Source organism: Macaca thibetana, chromosome 3 (genome assembly GCF_024542745.1).
Source record: "Macaca thibetana thibetana isolate TM-01 chromosome 3, ASM2454274v1, whole genome shotgun sequence".
Classification (NCBI taxonomy): Eukaryota; Metazoa; Chordata; class Mammalia; order Primates; family Cercopithecidae; genus Macaca; species Macaca thibetana.
Genome location: NC_065580.1, coordinates 76,115,524 through 76,140,095, shown reverse-complemented (window position 1 = coordinate 76,140,095; position 24,572 = coordinate 76,115,524). Strand labels below are relative to the sequence as shown.

General features: G+C 37.2%; 1 protein-coding gene across 3 annotated transcripts in view; it reads left to right on the top strand.

Annotated features, from left to right (window-relative positions):
* The window catches only part of SEM1 (SEM1 26S proteasome subunit), a 1,048,205-nt gene that overhangs the window by 998,293 nt on the left and 25,340 nt on the right, over positions 1-24,572 (top strand). Inside the window, exon 3 of one of the 3 annotated variants that reach the window (XM_050783006.1) lies at positions 19,828-20,790. The exons of 1 other annotated variant lie outside the window; for it this stretch is intronic. In XM_050783006.1, the coding sequence (XP_050638963.1) occupies positions 19,828-19,927 (100 nt within the window). In that variant the 3' untranslated portion in view covers positions 19,928-20,790. Of the gene's footprint in view, positions 1-6,265; positions 6,469-19,827; positions 20,791-24,572 lie in introns of those variants that run through there. One more of the 3 variants, XM_050783007.1, reaches the window with a different exon arrangement.

Below are 24,572 nucleotides of genomic sequence, written 5' to 3'. Positions count from 1 at the left end.
ATGAAGATTGGGGTTGTGAGAATGTACTGTCATATTCATATATAAATCTACCTGACCTCGTTTATTTATTGAGGTAAAATTCATATAACATAAAATTAAGCATTTAAAAGTGTACAGTTCATTGGCTTCTAGTACATCCTCAATATTGTGCAACCAACATCTCTATTTAGTTCCAGTATTTTCAGCATCCCAAAAGGAAACAGTACTTACTAAGCAGTCATTCCACGCTCTTTCTTCCCTTAATCCCTGGCTGCTGCTGATCTGCTTTCTATCTCTAAGGATTGGCCGATTCTGGATGCTTCATATAAATGAAATCATATAATATTGTGACCTTGCGTGGGTATCTTTTTACACTTAGTGTAATGTTTTCAAGGTTCGTTCGCGTTGTACCATGCGTCAGTACTTCATTCCTTTTTATGACTGAATAATATTCCATGTACATGTTCCATATTGTATATTGTATTCCAATTTATAATACTATATGGATTTGCCACGTTTTATACATTCATCAGTTGATGGACATTCAGACTGTTTCCACCTTTTACCTATTGTCAATATGCTGCTATGAACATACATGTACATATATTTGAGTACCTGTTTTCAATTCTTTTGAAAAAAAATTATATATATATAAACAGAAGTGGAATTGTTGGGTCATTTGTTAGTTCTGTATTTAACTTTTTGAGGAACTGTCAAACTGTTTTCTACAGCAGTTGAACAATTTATGTCCTTACTAGCATTCGTACTAGCAGGGTGTGAAGGTTTCAGTCTCTCCACATGCTTGCCAAAACTTATTTTTCTTTTTTTGTTTTAAATTATAGCCATATTTTAATCTATTTTTTCTTTTGTTATTTGTGCTTTTGGTGTCATGTTTAATAATTCATTGGCAAATTCAAGGTAGTGAAGATTTATCTCTGTTTTCTTCTAAGAGTTTTATAGTTTTTGCTCTTACATGTCAGTCTTTGCTTTGGGTTAATTTTTGTATATGTTATGAAATAGGGCTTCAGCTCATTTTTCTGCATATAGATGTCTAGTCCTTCCAGCACCATTTGTTGAAGAGACTTTTTTCCCTCCTAATTTTATTTTGATTCAGCCTGTATTTATCTGTCTTGGCTGCAAGAATAAATAGACTGTCATATACTTTGCTCAAGTAAAGATATAGAAGATGTATGTATTCCAGTCTTCTAATTTACTAGTCTAATAAGCTTGTACAAACAGAAAAGTTTATAATACATTTTTAAACTTTGATTTCTAATAGTGATGCACTAGCACCAGCTCCTACACTGCATTGTTTTTATTGGCTCTATATTTTAAAGACATTAAGAATTTTGCTGGAGACTGATAATAATTTTACCCGTTTACTTTATTCTCCTTTTTAGAAATAGCACAATTTACCTTTCACTGTTATACTGATACTTCTACAATTTTTTATTTCCATTTCTCAAATATTGCTGACTGATTTTTGACATCTTTTGGTTCTTCCAGTACCCTGAGATGTAATTATCCAGAGCCTTGAGATTTTAAACTGCTTTAATGCAGTTATCTTACCCGTCTTAATAAGTTTTCAATTTTGTCTTAATAATGTTGTTTTTCCTTTTATAGTTTTATGGACAAGATAAAATGATAGCCGTTGAACAATAATCCTGCTTTTTTAAAAAAATCTGTTAATGTTACATCATCTGTTCCAAGCATTGGACCTGCTCTTTTTCATTCTTCATGATCAATATATGGCTCTTAAAAGCCCCTTCTCTTCTTTTTACAGATTTCAGTTTATTTCGAGGATCAGATTAATTCTATGTGTACAAGCTCATGCACTTTCTTTTTACATTTGTCTTTGTTTTATTTCCTTCAAAAAATGAGCCATAGCCAGGCGCGGTGGCTCACGCCTGTAATCCAGCCCTTTGGGAGGCCGAGGCGGGCGGATCACAAGGTCAGGAGATCGAGACCATCCTGGCTAACACGGTGAAACGCCGTCTCTACTAAAAATACAAAAAACTAGCCGGGCGTGGTGGCAGCGCCTGTAGTCCCAGCTACTCCGGAGGCTGAGGCAGGAGAATGGCGGGAACCGGGAGGCGGAGCTTGCAGTGAGCCGAGATCGCGCCACTGCACTCCAGCCTGGGCGACAGAGTGAGACTCCGTCTCAAAAAACAAAAAACAAAAAAAAAACAAAAACAAAAAATGAGCCATGTTAGAGAACACCCTACTAGCTTTTGAAAAATATGCATTCCCTTTTGTTCCTCCTTAGCATCGTTATGCTATTAGACTATTTTCAGGTCTTCCAAATGCTGTTGATCCCTACTCTGTGTTCTTAATCACATGTCAGAGTTTTTTCCCTGGTATGTTTTTGACATTTTTAAATTGAGGCTAAATAAGTTTTCTTCCTTTGACATTCAAAATAGTCAAATTCCTTTGAACTTTTGTTTCTTTTGTGTCTTTCATTAGTACTTTCCTCTTAAAACTAATTGATACATTATTGAATACTATAATTTTTACCAAGAAACTTTCGGTAGTAAATGTATTGATAATTAGATTTCACATCATTACATGTTGCCTTTTTCTTGGTTTAGAAATAGAACGTTATATTTTTGTGGCTTACTGTTTTTATAATACACCCCCACAGTGCTGTTATGTACTCTGTTGTGTTTCTGCCTTTAGGTTTGTGGATTTCTGTAGGTATATCAATCTATTTTTGTTGTTTTTGGTGGTTGTTTTTTGCCTGAGGTTATAAATCTTGATGCCTCCATTAGTGAATAAGATTTTTCTTTTAATTCCCACTTTGAGTCATGAGTGTTTTCCTCACTAAGATTGCTGCTACATTGCCAGTGGTGTCAAATAGAACTTACTGTAGTGATGAAAATGTTTGAGAAGCTGCTGTATACAAGCAATCCAGTTACATTTGGCTATTGAGCACATGAAATATGGCTAGTGCAGCTAAGGGACTGAATTTTTTGTTTTATTTAATTAAAATAGCCATGTATGACTACCATATTGAATAACACAGCCTCCGACAATCCTTGCTTTAAAAAACTTATCTTGTTTAAAAAACTCACACAAAGTTATTCTTCCTAATCTTTTCTGTAAAGTACATGGAAACCCTTAACATAGTATCATAAGCCATGGTAAAGAATGGGGTTTACTGTTTTCTGATGTTATTTCGTCCTAATCCTATTTAACAGTGGAGCGGCATCTCAGACTCGAGTGTGAATCAGACTGCCAGGGTTCCAACCCAAGATCTGCCTCCTCTTTAGCCATATGAACCTTGGGCAAGTCACTTAGCCTTTCTGTGACCTACTTTTCTCACACATAAAATTCAGATGATAATTAGTGCTTTACTGCTAGGGTTATTATAAGATTTAAGTGATTTAATATGTGTTAAGTGCTTAGACTATGGTGTGTGTTAAATAAAAACTATCCATGTAGCAGGCCACCCACTTTCCGCATTCTGCTTTCTCTTTCCGTGTAATTACCTTTAACAGATAGAAGTAGAAAGAATAAGGCCAGTTTGTACTGCCAGGTAACTTGAAGTCATTCTGTTTTTGCGGCTTCTGATATCGTTTGTTTCTTTATATATTAGGAGAAATAGGTAGTAGTATGATTTTTCTCAACCCTATTTCATATCTTACATAAAAACTCTAAGAAGCCAGTATAGGCCAGGCGTGGTGGCTCACGCCTGTAATCCCAGCACTTTGGGAGGCCAAGGCGGGTGGATCACGAGCTCAGGAGATTGAGACCATCCTGGCCAACAGGGTGAAACCCCATCTCTACTAAAAATACAAAAAAATTAGCTGGGCGTGGTGGCGGGCGCCTGTAGTCCCTCCCCGCTACTCGGGAGGCTGAGGCAGGAGAATGGTGTGAACCCCGGAGGCGGAGCTTGCAGTGAGCGGAGATCACGCCACTGCACTCCAGCCTGGGCGACAGAGCGAGACTCTGTCTCAAAAAAAAAAAAAAAAAAAAGCCAGTATAGTTCCTTATTTGCCAAATCTGATATAGCCATTGTCATAAAGCTGAGTAGTTTCTTGGATAGTAAGAGGACTTTTCAAACCTACTAGTGGCCATTAGTCTTTTTTCTTATTTTGTTGCACAAAGACTGCTGCTGTTTTTGTTTCAGATGGTGTATGTTCACTGTGTGTGTTGTATGATATTACAGTTGTGTTGGGGTTTTCTGTTTTTGTCTTTGTTGATTTTTCCATTCAGCAGCCTCATGATTATTAGTGGTTTTGTTTTGTACTTGGTGGCCTCAATTTTTTTCTTTTGGTTTTTTAAATTCTAGCAAAGAATCTTTCATCTTCTCTAAGAATTTAGCTGATAGAGAAGCATTTTATCATCTCGTTTGTGTTCGTAAACAATTTATACAGGCACTTGGTGACCAGCCACCTCCCATTAGGAAGGCCAATAGACACAAACCTGAAGGACAGATTTGGTATACTTGTTACTTAAATTGTAGGTTGAACTTTGGTTTTTTTTTGTTCATTTGTTTGTTTTTCTTGCCTGCTGTTAAAGTGAATATTCTACAGAGTAAAGTGTAAAATTTTAGCATGAGATAAAATTCAAAGACAGTTACCACATTCCCTAAAGATTGGCAACAAGAGTTTTTGTATGAAACATTTGAATTTTCTGTGATCATCAGAAATAGAATCTTTTAGCTTTTCCTTTCAGCCTTGATTCTTATTTTAATGTATACTACATTACATTTGTATAACTTTCTCTCGTTTAGCTCTCAAAACAATGGAGATAAGTTGTTATAAATGAAGGGCAGATACTATAATCTCCAGTTTCCTGAGGGGTGGGGGAAGGGCCCAAAGGAAGCAATTTGTTAGCAAAGGAAGGGCCAGAGTCAGAGACTTGCACTGAGCTCTTGACTCCTAATCCAGTGTGTATACCACCAGCCCATACTGTACCCTAGCAGAAGACAAGGATGATTCATTTGAACAATCTGTGGCCTTGATACTATAATCTCCAGTTTCCTGAGGGGTAGGGGAAGGGCCCAAAGGAAGCAATTTGTTAGCAAAGGAAGGGCCAGAGTCAGAGACTTGCACTGAGCTCTTGACTCTTAATCCAGTGTGTATACCACCAGCCCATACTATACCCTAGCAGAAGACAAGGATGATTCATTTGAACAATCTGTGGCCTTGATATAATTTATGGAAATTAGCTCACTGTTTGTATTCTAAATAACTAAAAATTTTAGGAAAGCAAAAGAGTTTTGAGAAATGAATACTAAATACTATACATTATTCCCGTCATGTGTTTGCATTGGAATAGTGTGGTGATGTCTAAGCCAAATTTACTTGAGAACAAATGTCTGTCTTACTGGATGTAATGATGTAAAGCATATTAATCATACTTTAAATTTACTCAGTGTTTTATCATGGCTTAGCCATCTAATAATTTTGTCATAAACTTTTATCTGAATTGTGGCAAATAAGTTGCGGTGATATTTTGAATGGTAGTTTAAATAGTTTGAAGTTGATGACATAGCTAAACATTTTGTACAAATATTTTATTTAAGGCAGATCAACAATTGCAGATGACATTCTCAATATATGATTTATCTTTAGATTGGACAAATTATTTGAAATTATAAAAAAAGTATCTTTATGTTTGTATATTCATGCTAGTATAAACTTTTGGGATTTTCATTCATACTTAAAATCAGGAAAGTGAAGTCTTGTTTAATATTCCATGACTTATTTTTTGTATTTATTTTACATATATGGTTAATGCAGAAAATTTTCACACACTTTTAAATTTGATTACTAATATACATGTATATATTTTGGTTAGAGCAATAGATATATGTCAATATGGAAAGCAATCTGTTTATTCTTTCTGCATATACAACAGTAATACAATAATACCTGTAATGATCATTATAAAATCTGGTTTGATAGTGATGTGTACTTTGCCTGAGGTTAATGAGTCTCAAAACTTATGTTTAAATATTAGGAACAGAACATTCATATGGCATTTGGAAAGTATTTGAAGGATAGCAGTAACTCCTTCACATTTCTTCTACAAATAGAGTTATAAGACAATTAAGGAAGATAAAATATAAGTTAACTAATGGGAAAAGCAAAATTTTAAGTATTATATTGACTCATATCCAATTTTCTTATGTAGTTTTTTTCTTCAGAGACAAAAATAAAACTATTCAGTGATATTGTAAACTGATGTCTCAAGCTTATTTGTTTATTTATTTACTGTATTATTTCTGAAAGAATGTTATTAAAGAATGCCTGGTGATGTTCTTTCTGTTTTATCGTAGAGCTGAACTAGAGAAACATGGTTATAAGATGGAGACTTCATAGCATCCAGAAGAAGTGTTGAAGTAGCCTGAACTTGACCTGCTAAATAAATTCTAGGACATAGAAAACCCAGGATGGGACACTAAAAAAAATGTGTTTATTTCATTATCTGCTTGGATTTATTTGTGTTTTTGTAACACAAAAAATAAATGTTTTGATATAATCTTGGTTTGGTTCAGAAGTCTTAATCTTTTGCCTCTAATCAATTTTATTCTCATGATTTTCCAAAACCTTATTATATATAGATGGTAAAATTGCATATTATGAAACTTTTTTTTTTTTTTTTAATGTTAACTGAGTGAGGCTCAAGTTAAATGATCTGGAGTAGATTTAACCTGATTCCCAATTCAGTACTTTTCTTAAACCACATCAATTAATTGTTACTTCTGTTTTGTAAGGAATTTCTTTTACATCATGTTGAACCTTAATCGCTTCAGTATTTTGATAGCTTACGCAACATTTGCTGACATTTATAAGGTGACCTTTCAAAACCTGTGTTTTAAAAATATTAATCATTTTAAATTGCTGTAATTTACTTAGTTCCTGAGCCATTAATATTATTATTAATGGTTGTTAGTGTGTTATTGGTACTTAAAGTCCAAAGTAGTTTAATCACAGTTCTAAGAATGGTATCTTCTATTAAAATTGAGGAAGTGGGCTGAAGATACTTTATCAACAAGTGCATATTTTGAGGTACTACATAGCAGGCTTATTTAGTACAACTGAGTTTTCACAGAGTGATAGCTGTTGCCACATCTACTTTTGTGAATGAGAGATTTAATTTGATTTGTAAAGGATTCTTTGTGATGACTTAAATGTACGGGATATTTTTTAGGAATATTTTCAAATGTAAATGTTATTACTAAGAACTACAATCAATCTGTAATGTTGAGTAATTTCAAATGTAAAATGTATGTAACATTGCAGTGCAGACACCAAAATAGGGGTTGGTGGCCTGAAATACAAGTTATACTTCAAAATGATTTTGAACATAAGACAAGCATAAACCTACCTTGCCTGCCTAACAGAACTGCTAGATGATCAAATGGAATAAGGAACACCAAATAACTTTGGAAAGTATAAAAGTTTTGAATGGATGAGTGGTATTTTTATAAATATAATGAAGGACAAGCAGCCATGTTAATGTTGTAACATGCTAAGAAGTATTTTGATGTGCATTTTCTCAGTATTTTGGTCTGTGGTTACAGGATATGGTCACCCTAACATTGTCAGATTACTGACACTACTAACTGATGGCCTGAATGATGTCCACTTGATGTGATGATTTTAAATTGTTGAGGTATAATTTTGAAACCTCAGAGGAGTTGAGCAGAGGCTTTAATGGGTTATTTGTAGTTATCCAGTGTTTTGTCCTTAATGAAATATCAAAATTTGGTAGTTGTTGTTAAGGATTGGGTAACTGAAAATTGGTATTTGGCATCAGGATGATAAAATACATCCGAAGTAGGAAAGGAGATTAGTCAGGCAGATGAAAAAAATTATTACTTGAAATTTTACGATTTATAGATTTCTCTCATTTGACCTTCACAGTGACCCACCCTGTGAAGCAGGGAGGAGAGGCCTATTTATTGTAAACATTTTGTCAAACAGAAAACAGTCTCACAGTAAGGAAGTAAAAGGGCCCAGGATTGCAATGGCTAATAGGAGGCATATACAGAGCTAGAATCTAGGTTTCTGGACTCTTGGGTTTCTTACATGATATTTTGGAAAGTGCATGAGTTCTGATGTTACTTTAAGGTTTGACTCATAATTAGACCACTTATTAGTTGTGTGTTAAGTTTCAGAACAGCCTGTTAACGGTTTTCCTGTTCTATAAAGTGGAAAGAATCCCTGCAGGGTTGAGCTGAAGATTAGCATGTGATAATCAAGTAATCAAATTTATTTATTTATTTATTTATTTATTTATTTATTTATTAATTACTGAGCCATGCTACCACTTATATGGAAGTTGCCTTACATCCCCTTAATAACTGATGCTTATATGTACCAGACATTGTTCTCAGCTATTTATATGTGTTAGTCTTCACAACAACTCTGAGATAGGTAACGTTATCATGTACATTTCATATATGAAGAAAAGCACCAAGATTCTGAATAATTTGCCCATAGTCACTTAGGAAGTGGTTCCAAACAAAACAAAACAAAAAAAACATCTTCAATGGAAGGGTCTCTTCTACACAACTTAGGGTTTCTCTTTCAGCAGCACTTAATATAGTCTCACATAAATGCTCTTTAAATTTTAGTTGAGTAGATACACAGAACAAATGAAGTTTACTGCAAATTTGCTTCATGGTAGAAGATTTTGTTGATACAGACATAAATGTTTCTGTTAGCGATGACTCCGTTTTCTCCCCTGTAGTTTTTCATAATTATTTTCCAAAATTCAGTTGTGTTTGAAATCAAATTGTAGATGTAATAATGGTCAGTATTTTTCATTAGGCCTTGGCATAGAATTGCTGTAGGGGATGCCATGTCCATCCGATTCCCACTAAAAGTTTAATTTAGAGGACTATCATAATGAGCCAACTCCCTTTTGAAAGATTGAATGTTATATTATTAATACTTTCTACACCATGTTGTCGTCTGCACTGTATATTTTTAAACATATCCTTCCTGTTCCACACTTCCCATTTTGAGAGAGGTAACACATCCCACCCACTTGGCAGAGAGCTGACAATTAACACCACCCTCTTTCCACCCATACACATGATGCTGGGGACTGGATTTTCCAACTACCTTAATGGCTCCTATTGCACTCTGCCTTTAAGTCTCCTGAGTTTACTTCTTGCTATATCCATATGTTCTCTTGAGTAATCTCACAAGTGTCAGCTGCTTTTAAACAAATTCCACATGTATGATTTCAAATCTCTTCTGTTTGGCCTGTCCCTGAAACTCTAATCTCATATATTCAGCTAACAACTTGATTACCTCTCCATGTCTGAGTATCTTAAAATTAACTTGTTTGGAAGCCTTCATTATCCTTTTCAAACCTGATCTTTCCTCCAGTCTTCCCCACCTCAGTAAATACACCCACATCCAACCCAATTGTTTAAGCCAAAATACAGAAACTTACTGAATCTTCTGTTCTCCCAATACCCAATCCATTGGTGAGCCCTATTAACTCTACCTCAAATGTATATTTCATGTAGTTAGTACACTGCTTGCCTTTTCCATTCTTCCCTTCCCCTTTCCTGTTGAATACTCATCTCCCCTGCCCCACCAACCCTTAGATATCCGTCCTTTCACATGGGCCATGTGACTCAAGGCAAGCCAACACCATTCCCAGCTCAGGGTGAGGTCTGCTTCATCTTAAGCCAATCTTAGTAATCCTGTGCACCGTGCAAGTGATTGGATACAAGGATGGACAGCTTTAAATAAATTTGGGGCAATGAATCAAAAGGAGGGCTAGGAGCATCTGACAAAGAAAAATCCTGCATCATAAAGTAGCACATAAGGCCAGCCTTTCCCTCCAAATATAAATAAGGGAGCAGCTTGTCTCAATTGCTAGTGACAGTCATATAATAGCTATTCCAATTTGAGGGTGAAGATTAGAAAGTCTGGAAGAGGATTCTTTAATGATGTCATTGAGCTTGCTCTAGGACTAGGCTTCCTGTGAATCCAGCCTACACACGTCATTATTATTTTTTTTTAAATTATACTTGAAGTTCTGAGGTACATCTGCAGAATGTGCAGGTTGGTTACATAGGTATACATATGCCATGGTGGTTTGCTGCACCCATCACCCTGTCACTTACATTAGGTATTTCTCCTAATACTATCCCTCCGCTAGTCCCCCACCCCCTGACAGGCTCCAGTGTGTGATTCCCCTCCCTGTGTCCCTGCATTCTCGTTGTTCAGCTCCCACTTATGAGTGAAAACATGCGGTGTTTGCTTTTCTGTTCTTGTGTTAGTTTGCTGAGAATGATGGTTTCAAGCTTCATCCATGTCCCTGCAGAGGACGTGAACTGATCTTTTTTATGGCTGCATAATATTCCATGGTGTATATGTGCCACATTTTCTTTATCCGGTCTATTATTGATGGCCATTTGGGTTGGTTCCAAGTCTTTGCTATTGTGAACAGTGCCGCAATAAACATACGTGTGCATGTGTCTTTATAGTAGAATGATTTATAATCCTTTGGGTATATACCCAGTAATGGGATCACTGGTTCAAATGGTATTTCTAGTTCTGTATCTTTGAGGAATCGCCACACTGTCTTCCACAATGGTTGAACTAATTTACACTCCCACCAACAGTGTAAAAGCGTTCCTATTTCTCCACATCCTCTCCAGCATCTGTTGTTTCCTGACTTTTTAATGATTGCCATTGTAACTGGCGTGAGGTGGTATCTCATTGTGGTTTGATTTGCATTTCTCTAATGACCAGTGATGATGAGCACTTTTTCATGTTTGTTGGCCACATAAATGTCTTCTTTTGAGAAGTGTTTGTTCATATCCTTTGTCCACTTTTTGATGGGGCTGTTTTTTTCTTGTAAATTTGTTTAAGTTCTTTGTAGAATCTGGATATTTATCTATCCAAAAGATACAATCTCTCTTTTGTCAAATGGATGGACTGCAAAAATTTTCTCCCATTCTGTAGGTTGCCTGTTCACGCTGATGATAGTTTCTTTTGCTGTGCAGAAGCTCTTTAGTTTAATTAGATCCCATTTGTCAATTCTGGCTTTTGTTGCCATTGCTTTGGTGTTTTAGTCATGAAGCCTTTGCTCATGCCTATGTCCTGAATGTTATTGCCTAGGTTTTCTTCTAGGGTTTTTATGGTTTTAGGTCTCAAAATAGTAAGAGCTATTTATGACATACTCACAACCAATATCATACTGAATTGGCTAAAACTGGAAAACCGGTACAAAACAAGGATGTCCTCTGTAACCACTCCTATTCAACATAGTATTGGAAGTTCTGGCCAGAGCAATCAGGCAAGAGAAAGAAATAAAGGGCATTCAAATAGGAAGAGAGGAAGTCAAATTTTCTCTGTTTGCAGATGACATGGTTGTATATTGAGAAAACCCCATCATCTCAATCCAAAATCTCCTTAAGCTAATGAGCAATTTAAGCAAAGTATCAGGATACATAATGTGCAAAAATCACAAGCATTCCTATACACCAAGAACAGACAAAAAGAGAGCCAAATCATGAGTGAACTCCCATTCACAATTGCTACAAAGAGAATAAAATACCTAGGACTGCAATTTACAATACCTAGGGATGTGAAGGACCTCTTCAAGGAGAACTACAAACCACTGCTCAAGGAAATAAGAGAGGACACAAATGGAGAAACATTCCATCCTCATAGATTGGAAGAATCAATATTGTGAAGATGGCCAAACTGCCCGAAGTAATTTGTAGATTCAATGCTGTTTTCATCAAACTACCTTTGACTTTCTTCATAGAATTGGAAAAAACTATTTTAAATTTCATATGGAACCAAAAAAGAGCCTGCATAGCCAAGACAATCCTAAGCAAACAGAACAAAGCTGGAGGCATCACACTACCTGACTTCAAACTATACTACAAGGCTACAGTAACCAAAACAGCATGGTACTGGTACCAAAACAGATATATAAACCAATGGAACAGAACAGAGGCCTCAGAAATAACACCACATATCTACAACCATTTGATCTTTGACAAGCCTGACAAAAACAAGCAATGGGGAAATGATTCCCTATTTAATAAACAGTGTTGTGAAAACTGGCTAGCCATACACAGAAAGCTGAAACTGGGATCCCTTACACCTTACACAAAAATTAACTCAAGATGGATTAAAGACTTAAACGTAAGACCTAAAACCAAACGTCCTCATTTAAGACATCTTAGGTTGGGTGTTTTGTTACTTGTATCCAGAAATAGCTTAAATTGAGTACTCCCACTACTAGTGTTAGTACTACCACTATTGCTTATTAGGATTTACTGCAATTATTACCTAGCTGGTCTCCCTGCTTCTTCTCTTTCTGCCCTCTAATCTAAAAAAACACCACATTGTTAAAATTTAGATCATGTCACCGTTTTCCTTAAATGCTGTCAGTACTTAAAGCAGCACAAAATCTAAACTACTTGTAAAGCCCAATGTAGGCTGGCTTCTGCCAATCTTATTGACACACACCATTTGATTTTCAGTATTGCCATATTTTGATCACTTCTGAAGAGTAAATCAAAGATAAATCACCCAAGCAGAAAGTGATTAAACTACATGCAGTCGCTTGAACATGCAAAGGCCAGGTGCTTTTGCACCAGTAGTTCCCTGGGATGCTTGCCCTCCTCATCCGCTTAAGTCAGGCCTTCCCTGATCATTTAAGCTAAGGTATCTACTTGATTGTTCTACAACACGACCTCCTAAAAATTGCTCTCCAATACTGCCTGATTTTTTTGTTCACTGCTGTTGCATTGCAATGGCCAACTCCTTGTGTGTCAGAAACTAATGACAAACAGTAGCCAGAATATTGATTTCATTTTGCTCTCCACATATTTGCCTAGGGGGTTGATGGGTTGTCAAAAAGGTGGATACAAGGATAAATTCTGTTTTATATTAGCTATAGCTTTAATTCACTGGTCAGGTAGAATTCGTTATAATGTTATTCTGATTCCTCTTTAGCTGTCATGAAATTGAAGAAAACTTATACTCCTACCCTCTTTGTAAGAAGACTTTCTTAGACTAGGTGACTATTAGAGAAAGTCTTGTCACTTTTCACCGATGAGGATAATATTTAGAATTACAGGAAGAACCATTAGCTAACATTCCAGTGGTGCACAAAACATTTGAAACTCTAGATTATCATCTTCACCTGGGCCAGCACGCCCCTGTTTACAATGTAACATTGTGTATTTCTCCTCTTAGTTACTGTTTTTGTTGTTGGTTGTGTTTATTAATGGTTTTCTGTTATAGACAGTATTCCTTAAAAGTAGAACTCCCATTGTATTCATGTTTATATCCCCTTGTCTTACTGTGGGTTGGTCTCAGAAGCAACTTAGAATAGAAATAAGGCTTCAAATGTGAGTATTTTATTACAGAAGTGCTAGGGGAATGGGGAAGTGAGTCAGGAAAGAGAGAGAAGCTAAAAAAGAGTATATATCTAGCAAGTTACACCATAAGCAATTCAACTTCAGTTCCACTTGGGAACTCTAGGAGGCTATATACAACATATCTTAGAGTTATCCTGTCCTAGGGGAGGCAAGCCAGAGTATTTATCAACTCGTCAGTCATTGGTTGAGAGTTACTTGGGAAAATCCCCCAGTATCTTCTGGTATGACCCATGTGTAGGCAGAGTAGGCTCTGGCTACCATAGAAAGTATTCAGACAGAATTACAGTCTCTGGCAGCTGAAAGTGGAGCTCTGATGGTAAATGATGAAGAAATAAGGGCAGGGCACCAATCGCATCTGCTACATCACTTGGTGTGTCTTAAATATTTGCTATAAAGTGAATCTTGAAACCATTGAATCAAGAGATCAGAATGATGATTGGCAGAATCAGCATAGATTAGTAAACAGTAGAGACCTTTTATAACAGTGAGAGATGGGCTTTGCCTTCCTTTTTGATTGTGAGTCACAAATCCATGTAATAAGTCATTTCATATCTAATTGGTTGTGCCTAGACAATTTAAACTTTATATCCTGCCAAAAGAGGTCAATCGAATCACTAACGACTAAGAAATATACTTTTTTTGTTGCTGCCTATGGTGAAATGTCTTTCAGAAAAATCTTCATTGCTTTTTGCTTTGACTAAAAATCATTTATCATTTATACCTTAATCAAAATATGACTAAAAATATGGCATCATTAAAGCTCAATAACTATTCAACAAATCGATCACCAAGATTAATCCCTTATTTAAGGTATAAATGATGTGCTTTTGTCTATGTTAGGGTTCCTAAATAAAGATTTAACAAAGATGTTTTAATTTTTCAAAGCTCGTACTCAAAAACAAAGACTATGGTTGGTATTTTATGTATAGAAATCCATGGTCCAAGTTAATAGGATGTGTCTTAATGATTTTGATGATGATATTTCAAAGTAGTGGAATGGACGGGACAGTGATTTTATGAGAAGAGCAATTGCTTCTTTTTGCTAAAGCTAAGAAGGCCACTACAATGAGCCACAGAGATGACAATTTGTGTTTATGTCTTTTATATCTTTCAGCAGTTACTTCTTTGGTGATTAAAAAAGGCATGTGCAAAATTATTTTGGTTTCAGAGACATATACATCATTCCTCTTAAGTAAGACAGTTGAAAAAAATAAAGCTATTGATTTATATATTGAAGAAGTTTCTTCATATTTTATAATTTAACTTGTTAAATAAGTCTTGTTTTGGAAGCTAAGTTTTCACCATTTGATACAAGTCTATATAATGCTAGTTCATAATGTAGGGTCTAGACCAAGACTGTTTTATCAAACAATGCTGCTCGATTTTATTTTGCTTTACAAATTAAAATTTATTGTTGTAGACTAATAAAATTGTCTTTAAGTCAACTGACTCTGAAAGAGAGCATATGTGCTTTTATTTTTCCGTGGAAAGCTTTTTTCTTAATTTTTCTCATCCAAATTAAATTCGATATCTCATTTTAAAACTATTTCAAGGTACAGAAAAATTTAGGGATAGTCAATCAGGAATTAAATAAGTGATGTCAAATGGTGTTCCCAGGAAACTGTGGGAAAGGGTGTGATTATGAGGCTCTAGGCACCCCTCTTTTGTTTCAGTCAGAGTAGTTTGACTTTTATTTGTTTTAGACATTGGAATTCAACATACGATTTCATTTGAAAACTTGATTCTGCTGCCTTTCTTTTAAAGTTTGATAACAGTGATCTAGATGTTCTACAATATTGGCAATTTCTCCTAAATACTACCAAGTAAGTTAGGTTTTACTTTCTGTCCAGATTCAGGGTACAACCACTTCATACTGTGAAAATTATAAACATTTTTCCCAAGTTTTCTGAGTCTCTGTCATCTATATATTTGTGACCATGATGTTAGACTTACAGAATTGGATGGATGCTTAAAAGGCATCTACCTCTACCACTTCATTTTACAGATGAAGAAATAACCTCAAAGCCATTGTGACCCGTCCCCAAGGTCACACTGAGCAGAATCAAGAAATGAATCAAATTGGGTACTCTTCTCACTGCACTGAGATTTCTCTTTTAGAGGTTCTATTTCACTAATTTTGAATATGGAATATTTGCTAGATATTAGGAAATATAAATGGCATAAAGAAAGTATGAGAACAAATAACATTGCAAAAGAAATTTATTCATTCAACAAGTATTTATTGAGCAGCTACCAAGCATCAGGCGTTGTATTCACTGAAACTAGTCTGTTAGTTCACATATGAAAAACGTACGTGTGCTTTATGTGATGTTTGTTAATGCAAGTTAAGTAGATTGCTCCTGGACTTTAGGGTGAAAACTTCTTTTTTAATACTATAGTGGACATTGGTTTTATCTTGGCTACTGGGAACACATTGTCCTTTATGTTTCTAATAACATCTAGATTTTTTATGGGTAATTAATATCATCACCTCCTTTCCCTACTCCCCTTCCCCACTCTCCTTCATTTTTCTGCTGTCTTGGTGAGGCCAACTGAGGACTTTCTTTCTTAAGCAGAGGTAATAATGATGAGGCAAACTGTCAATTCATTCAGCCCAGACCACTGAATAGTTCCTGCTCTGAGACCTTCTCCCCACCTTTGAGCCTATCTCCAGGCATGGCTCTTCAGTCTCATCATGGATTCTAATACCTCTCTCACTTCCTTTCAATCAATCCCCTTTCTGCTGAAGTTAATCAAAGTTATCTTGTGTTGCTTGCAACCAGTTAACCCTAAATGATATCTATAGCTCTTTGTGAGAGATTCTGTAATTATTTATCAGATGTGACAACACAAACTGCTAGAGAAGAACAAGATCTATGAAATTAAGGCCTTTGTCTCAAAGTCCAAAACCTGAGTCACTGTACCAAGAAAAGATGATGCTAACCACCAACTGAACCTTTTAGCTCTTTGTTACCTTAATAAGCTTCATGTCGGGAGACCTGTTACACAATAAAGATAATTCCCTTCTCTCGATTATCTTCTCTCCATTTAGAGACGACTCCTGAGAAGCTGTCCTGGGCCTCTTACGGCTGTGAAGCACTGTCATCCTTTTCCCAGTCTTCATTTTGATCTGCTAAAGTACCATTGCGCTGGCCCTCTGCTGAGTGCTGTTGACCTTGTTCGCTGATTGCTTTTAGTGATTCCCTTTGGTGATTGATGGAACTGACTGGACAGTAATGAAAACAGGGCTGATTTGCTTTATCTTAGCAGGATTAAAGCCTGAAAACAAATCTAATTTTCTTTTATGGGGAATGGAAGTAGGAACAAAAGATTTTGATCAGTGTCTTAAAGTAACATGAAAGGAAGACTGGAGGATTTAATATGTAAAAGGAAACTCTGTAAAGGAAAGGAAGCAGAACTGTTAGATTCCTAATGGAAGGAGTGGTGACTCTCTAATTTCCTTCTTAACAATAAATGCTGTTCACATGCTAGGCATGGTATATACTAGCCCATAGATCCTCTGTATAAATTTGTGATGTAACATGAGAGAAAAATGTATGGGAAATGTAAAACAATCATGGGAAAATTGAAGAGGTTGGAATAGAGCATTGCACAGCAAAATTTGTCATCTTTGCCGTTCCATGATATCTCTCAATAAAATTGTCAGAAATGTAACTTGTAGGTAATTAATGGAAAGTTCTTGAGTCCTTGTTTTTCTGCCATTGTTAATGAATGTAAAGGGTTAACTATTAAAAACTGTAGCTAGCACTGAGTATCATACACATATTTTACATTTATACATATATTTTACATTTAAATTTCAACTGTTTTAATAATTGTGGGCAAATAATAGGTAGCAGACTGCTAAGCCTTATCATAGGAGGATGAATTGTTGCAGGAACATTCCTTCTTCTTTCACATTTTCCCTGCAGGAATAAAGAGGTTGTTCAATCATTTAGCCTATATATAGGTTGAGAGAAAGGCAGCAGAAGAGCCCAGTGCAATGTTATTGCATTACTATAATCATAAAACTGTCAATGACTTAATCTCTAGGTCTTTATTTCATACCTAGAAAATGGGGATGTATGGGTAAAGGGCAGGGCCACTGTCAGCCTAAACAATGCCTCTATGTAAACTGGAAAATTTCACCCCTTCCTGCAGGAGAATTTAGCCTCCTGAATTTGGCAAATGGAGCTCAGGCTAGATTTCAGCCTCTGGTTTCTTTCGCTGGATTCTCTTGTACAGAGTACAGCCTACATAGCTGTGTGTAACAGCCCTGGTGTGAGTTCTTGGTTGCCTGCAACAGAATCCAACCCTAAATACGTTATGCCAAATGAGAATTTACTGGCAGGATATGGGAGTTCACAGATCAAGAGGAACCTGAGAAAGTAACAGAAGCTAGGACATCTCTGGCATCAGGACCTTAAAGTTGATTGAGGCTTTAACTCAGTAGCTGGACCCCAGGTGCTGCTGCAAAGGATTTGGTGTCTGTCCACGTCCTCTTCCATCACTCACTTAGGATTTACAGTCCCAAGAGTGATATTTGACTGCCTGGCCCCCTGGCTATAACTGGTGGAGGAAGGAGCAGGCTCCCCAGCTTCTGAAGTAGGAAATGACAGTGAGAGCTGGCACTTAGTGTCCTCCCACTAAGACCACACACCATTTGAGTTATCCCCAAGGAGAGAATGGGGTGTTTTTAGGAAGCTATGTATGTGTGGAGAGAATTGGGTGCTGGATAACTATAAAATGGTAAATGTCTGTTATATACTTAGCTGTTAACGTCACCTAAACATATTACCTAGCTGTAGCTGCCATACAAAACTGCTCCAAAGATAGAGACGTCAAGTGTTAGAACTACAGGCATTTAAGTGACCAGTTTCCTGACCCAGTGTTTTAGTGCAGGTCCTTTTCTCTATACATAGAAGTGATGGCAGAAACTGATGGCCTGAAAAGGAAAGAGAATATCAAGTGACAGTTCATAGTGAAATACTCAAGATGCAATTCTATGAATTCATTATTCCTCTTGATTCTCTGTAGTTTGCCCCATACTGTGTGCAGAAGACAGTTTTCTCCAGAGAAAGGAGAAAAGTCCTCAAATTTTATAATCTTTCCAAGATAGAAATGCACCTATATTTTCCACTTTTTCCTTTTTTGCCTTTTATTTATTTTGCGGGGGTGGAGTGGGGTTCAGGATGATGGCCATGTCCATGAATAACAGAGAAGTGGTCCTCACAATCAACAATGCTGCCTGTGGGGTGGACTGAGGTACTGTGTCCCCAGGCTGCTAAAATATCCAAACCCTTCCATGTCACCCACTCCTGCTCCTTCTTCCTCCATGGAGGACCCTGGTGCTTGTGCACAGCTTTCCAGGATGGAAGAGATCATAACAGGGATTCCATCTGTTGGCTCTTGCTCAAGAGTCTGCTGTTTTTCTCTTAGATGTGATTTTTTAATGCCCATTGAATATCCTCTGTGCACAAAATTTCTGGCCCAGCACAGGGTTCAGTGGAATTTGTCCTTCCCTTGATTCCTCATTCCTATTATGAAACCACACATTTCCTGCCATTGTATGCATTGTGTGTATACTTTTTTTTTTTTTTTTTTTTTTTTTTTTTGAGACAGGGTCTTGCTCTGTTGCCCAGGCTGGAGTACAGTAGCTCAATCATGGCTCACGGCTGTCTTGACCTCATAAGCCCAAACCATCCTCCCATGGCTGTCTTGACCTCATAAGCCCAAACCATCCTCCCACATCAGTTTCCCAAGTATCTGGGATCACAGGCATGCACCACCACACTCAGTGAATTTTTTTTTCTCTTTTTTTTTTTAAGAAAAAAAGTCTCCTTATGTTGCCCAGTCTGGTCTCTAACTCCTAGGCTCAAGTGATCCCCCTCTTGCCTAGGCCTCTTAAAGCACTGGGATAACAGGCGTGAGCCACCACACCCAGCCTGTATACTTCTTTTGATGGACCAATGTTCATTCATTAAAATATAGGTATAAATACTGTCCTATAAGCCCTAGTACTATTCTAAGCCCTGGTTGATTTACCTATTTTCTTGGCAAGTAAAGCCTAGGTGATCATAATTGTAGATCTCTGGTGGATCTTAACAGTCTAGTGGTGGAGACAAGGAAGAGAGAAGTGGACAAATGTGTAAATATGTAATTACAAATTATGAGGAAAATAATTTTAAAGAAAGAACTAGACTCTGTAATAGAGAATAGCAAGAGTGGGACCTACCTAGAAAGAATGACCATTAGGCTTCTCTGAGGAACATATAAGTCATGATCTAAAAATTTGGCTGGCGGGAGTCAGGGAGAGGGGAGATAGAGTGGGGATGGGACTGGGGCATGAGAGGTATACATTTTTCAGGATGGGCCAGGCTTATGCTGTGGTCAAGCAGCCCACAGATCACAGTGGCTTGATACTTAAAAGTTTGTCTCTTGCTTGGATAAAGTCTGTTTTCCAGGGCAACTGTACTCTTGATGATAAAGGTCTATGAAACCCCATATGGCTGCTATATTCTCCATCAAAAGGGAAGGATGTGCAGTGCTTTCCTTTGCTGTTAACAGATCATCAACCTGTATGTGTTCATGAACCCACCTAACTGCAAAGAGCTGGGATGCACAGGAGTGGAGAGCTATTGTTGAGCACTAGTCATGTGGATATGTGCAGGGAGTCAGTGAGGAGGGAATGGGGTGGTGTGACAGCATTTCAGGCAGAGAGAGCAGCCTGGGTGAAGGAGTAGCCTGGGCGAAGGTCCAGCCTAGGTGAGGCAGGATTATGGTTAGCATACTGCAGTATTGTTGGGTAGTAAGAGATTATGACACTTCCTGTAGCTATATAACAGGGGCTTACTTGAAGGGTGACCCTATTTATTGTTTCAGTCACCAGAGTTCAGCGGAAAGTCATGTCTTTCATATAAAAAGGAGGTCAGGCACAGTGGCTCATGCCTGTAATCCCAGCACATTGGGAGGCCAAGGCAGGTGGATTACCTGAGGTCATGAGTTTGAGACCAGCCTGGCCAACATGGTGAAACCCTGTTTCTACTAAAAATATAAAAATTAGCCAGACATGGTGGTGCATGCCTGTAATCCCAGCTACTCGGGAGGCTGAGGCAGGAGAATTGCTTGAACCCGGGAGGCGGAGGTTTCAGTGAGCCGAGATTGTGCCACTGCACCCCAGCCTGGGTGACAGAGCGAGCCTCTGTCTCAAAAAACAAAGAATAAAAATAAAAAATAAAAATAAAAATTAGAAGAAATGACTTCCATGTTTTATTAGTTTATTAACTATCTGCCTCCTAAAAGACAGATAGCTATTAATAATAATTTTATATACTATGTGTGATAAATATAACATATGCATTTTTTCACTTAATTCTAAGTAGTATCATTTTCCCCATTTTACAGATGATAAAACAGAGAAAAACAGACTAAGTGATTTACTTAAGGTCACACCTCTGATAAGTGATACCCAGGCAATCTGACTCAGGTGGTTTTTGGCCACTATACTACTCTCATACAGCTGAAAAATGTTTTCTTGGTGTTGGCCAGGAAGGACCCTGGTGACCAGGTGCCTGATCCTGTAGAAAAGGAAGTGTTACTGCATCTTGCAGGGGCAGGACAGAGGACAGGGAAAAGGTATGCATATAGTGTGCTAATGAGGTTATATTTCCTTTTAGTGTTAGTGTTTATCCTAATAATCAGATTTGGGATGGTGAGAAGCCACTATTTTGTTAGCTTAACTGGAGAGTGTTCTTCCAGTGGTGTTTTTGTTGTTCTTTCATACTAAGTGTTTCTGGACACTTCAGCCTGTTGCAGTTGGAGAACCAAAGGTACCCCTTCTCCAGTGCCCAAGTCATAGAGACGCCATCCAGGAAATGATGGTACTCAAAATCAAAGCATGAAAAACTAGAGTGAGGAAAAATTCAGCAGGTATGAAGCTGGAGGTGTTGGACGACTGCCTTTTCCTACCTACAACGTCTTCCCTCAAGGCTAATACTTAGGTGGGCCTGCATTTATTGTAATAATGGAGGCTATTTCCAAAAAACTTTTGGGTAGCTGCCTGCAACCTTCTACAGTTTGGTGGCCAACAGTGACCTTGGGGCAGAACAGGCACAACTTTTGGTTTCCTGCACACCACTGTTCTTTCCTTGTAAAAGAAAAGGGATAGAAGTGCAAAGTGCTACACAGAAGTCCTGGGAAAAATCACTGTGCGTGCAGGATGTTCAGTAAATAATTTTCAGGGGATTATACCTGAGAGGCCATTGAGTTTCTGTTTGTCTTACTCAGAGTTACCACAGACTTTCACCCAATGAGGGCACTGACCTAAGAGCAGGCATAGGCCATGTCATCAGCCAGTGAGTACTGTAGTTGGTTTTCTAAAATTAAACCTATTTTTATAAGAGGTATTTCTAGAATCAGATTTTCTATCCTGATTGGACATTATGTAATAGCAACAGGTTTCCCCAGTTACTGTTTACACTGTGAACCTAAAGCCTTTAATAATATTGTCCAGATACCTAGTTTTTCCATGTAGGAACAGCTATGCATTGGAGTTTTCACATTAGTAATTTTGGTCTTCGAGGAGCATCCTCTCCAGGCATGTTCCGCAACGTCTCATACCTCTCAACTTTGCTTATTTAGTTTCTCCAGGGTAGGATGCTTTTTCCTCCCTTCTTCAATTGGTTAAATGTTCATTACCTTTAAGAATTCATTTTTTTGCATTATCCACTTTTAGAAGCCTTTTTTGAACTCCCAGGTTGAGCTCTGTGCCTCTCTTTCCATTTTCCATCATGCTCAATATCTTTATCTTGTTCTGTAGGCTCATTCAAGTAAAATTATCTACCCTGAAGTTTCTTTTGTGGGTTTTTCCCTCTCATTAGATTCTAAAGTCCTCATGGGTGGGGGTTGTCTTTACTCAGCATTTTCACCTGTAAATCTAGTAAAGTTCTTCATAAATGTCAGTCAAACCAAATTAAATGGGTAAAAGCTGGTTTTCAATAAGATGTAGTGAGAGTTCCATAGCTTTGGAAGTGAGAATTGTTTCTACTAAACTATCACTGAAACAATGTTACCAAAATTAAACCCCATAATGCAGCTGTCCCAGAAAAGGGATAAGACTTGTCTTGTTGCTGATTTCTGATTCTAATTTGTTTTGAAACAGGTTGTTTTTTCAAGGTGTCTTAATTTGTCTAGCTGCAAAATAGCTGTGGACATTGTGTTCATTGAAATCTGTGGGGCTTGCTATTCTCACTGAGTCAGCATATTAGGAATGCAGTTTATTATTCCCAAAATGTAGTGTATGCAGCTTAATCAGTGCAGAAGCAAAGACCAAGAGCCTTGGAGCAGTTGTACTGATTTGACATTTTCCTGGAATCAACAAAGAGGATATATCTCCATGAGGCAAGCTACTGGATTTCCCTCCCTCCCTGTATTTCAAGCTATAAACACAGTTTCCCCATTGACATTTATTAGAAAGTAACACAAAGCAGATTGCTGGGTTTGTACTCTGCAGACATTTTTATATCAGGCACATTGCATGCTCTTTGTAAATCGGGCATGATGGCATCCTTGCAGGTTAAGCTCTCAAACCCTGTTCTACCATTTTAATAATTTCAGTGACTTAACCTTTATATGAATGAAGTATATAATTTCCTCAAACAATACTTTGCTCCTCTGTGTTTGCCAAAAGAATGCTTCAGTTTAGAAATTTGGTCTGTGATCTGTCAGATGAGGATACAAAAAGTTTAACTTAAACACAAACACTAGGTCACACAGGGACAGGATCCAGATGGTTTTGTATTTGATTACACCACCCTCCATCTCCCTGGCATCTATATCCTTTCTTCTATTTTCTGCCATCTGTCAATACACCTGAACGAAGAACGTAATCACATATGCTATCAATAGGTCAGTTTGAATTTTTTTCTACCTTCTCTTTCACTGGGTGGTTAAAAAAGAGTATATTATAAAAGAGTATCTAGTTTTACATCATAATTTATGCTTTTCCCAAAGCTAAGTAAGCCTTAAGATTAAGGCTGGGCCATTTACTCATGTAATTCCAGTATTTGAGATAAAGAAATCAAATGTATTTGATCTAATTTAATGAGTTAGAATGAAGTACGTTTTTCTTCCATTATTTGTTGTTAATATAAATTATAGATTTTGTTATTATTAGTAATAAAATTGTAGATTTTAAAATTGATTCCTTTTTTTTTTTTTTTTTGAGAGTCTTGCTCTGTTGCCCAGGCTGGAGTGCAGTGGAGTGATCTCGGCTCACTGCAAGTTCCCCCTCCCGGGTTCAAGCGATTCTCCCGCCTCAGCCTCCCGAGTAGCTGGGACTATAGGCACATGCCACCACGCCTGGTTAAGTTTTTTGTATTTTTTTTAGTAGAGACCGGGTTTCACCGTGTTAGACAGGATGGTCTCGATCTCCTGACCTCGTGATCTGCCTGCCTCGGCCTTCCAAAGTGCTGGGATGACAGGCGTGAGCCACTGTGCCCAGCCAATTAATTGATTCTTAACATTGGAAATTTAGAATCAACCATAACAAGAAATTAACAACAGTATTTAAAGTGGTTTCAATGAAATACCTTGAAGTCAGAATCACCTGATTTACTCCTGGCTCCGTTATGTACTAGTCATGTTGCCTCAGGCATGTTACTTACCTCATCTGTAAAGGTGGTAAAGGACTAGGTAACTTGCAGGATTATTGTAGCATTAATGAGATAATTGGGTACAGCATTTAGCACAGTGACAAATGAAACCCTTTGTCAACAAATAGTGATTGTTTTCATTATTATTTGTGCTACTATTAAAATATCTTTGAATACTAAAGAAAAGAGATAAAGTAATAAAATAGAGTTTTGAAAAACTCCTACACTATCATGCATTTTGAAATGTGATTCTCAGGTGGGTTCATTAAAAATATTTTTATTATAGAGAGATATCACTCCATGAATACAATTCTCATTCACAAGTCAGGCCACTTATCTTATGTATCCTAAGTAAAAGAGTGCATATTGCTTTTCTGTCATGGTTTTGACCAAGTGGATCAAATTTATGTTATCAGCCTGGAATAAGGTTCAACAAGTTGCATCTGCAGACAAAATCCAGGCGCCCCCCCCCCGCTAGCCCCGACACCCCCCGCCTGTTTTAGTGTAGCCTAAGAGCTAATAATCACATGTATATTTTTAAGTAGTGGAGAAATTTT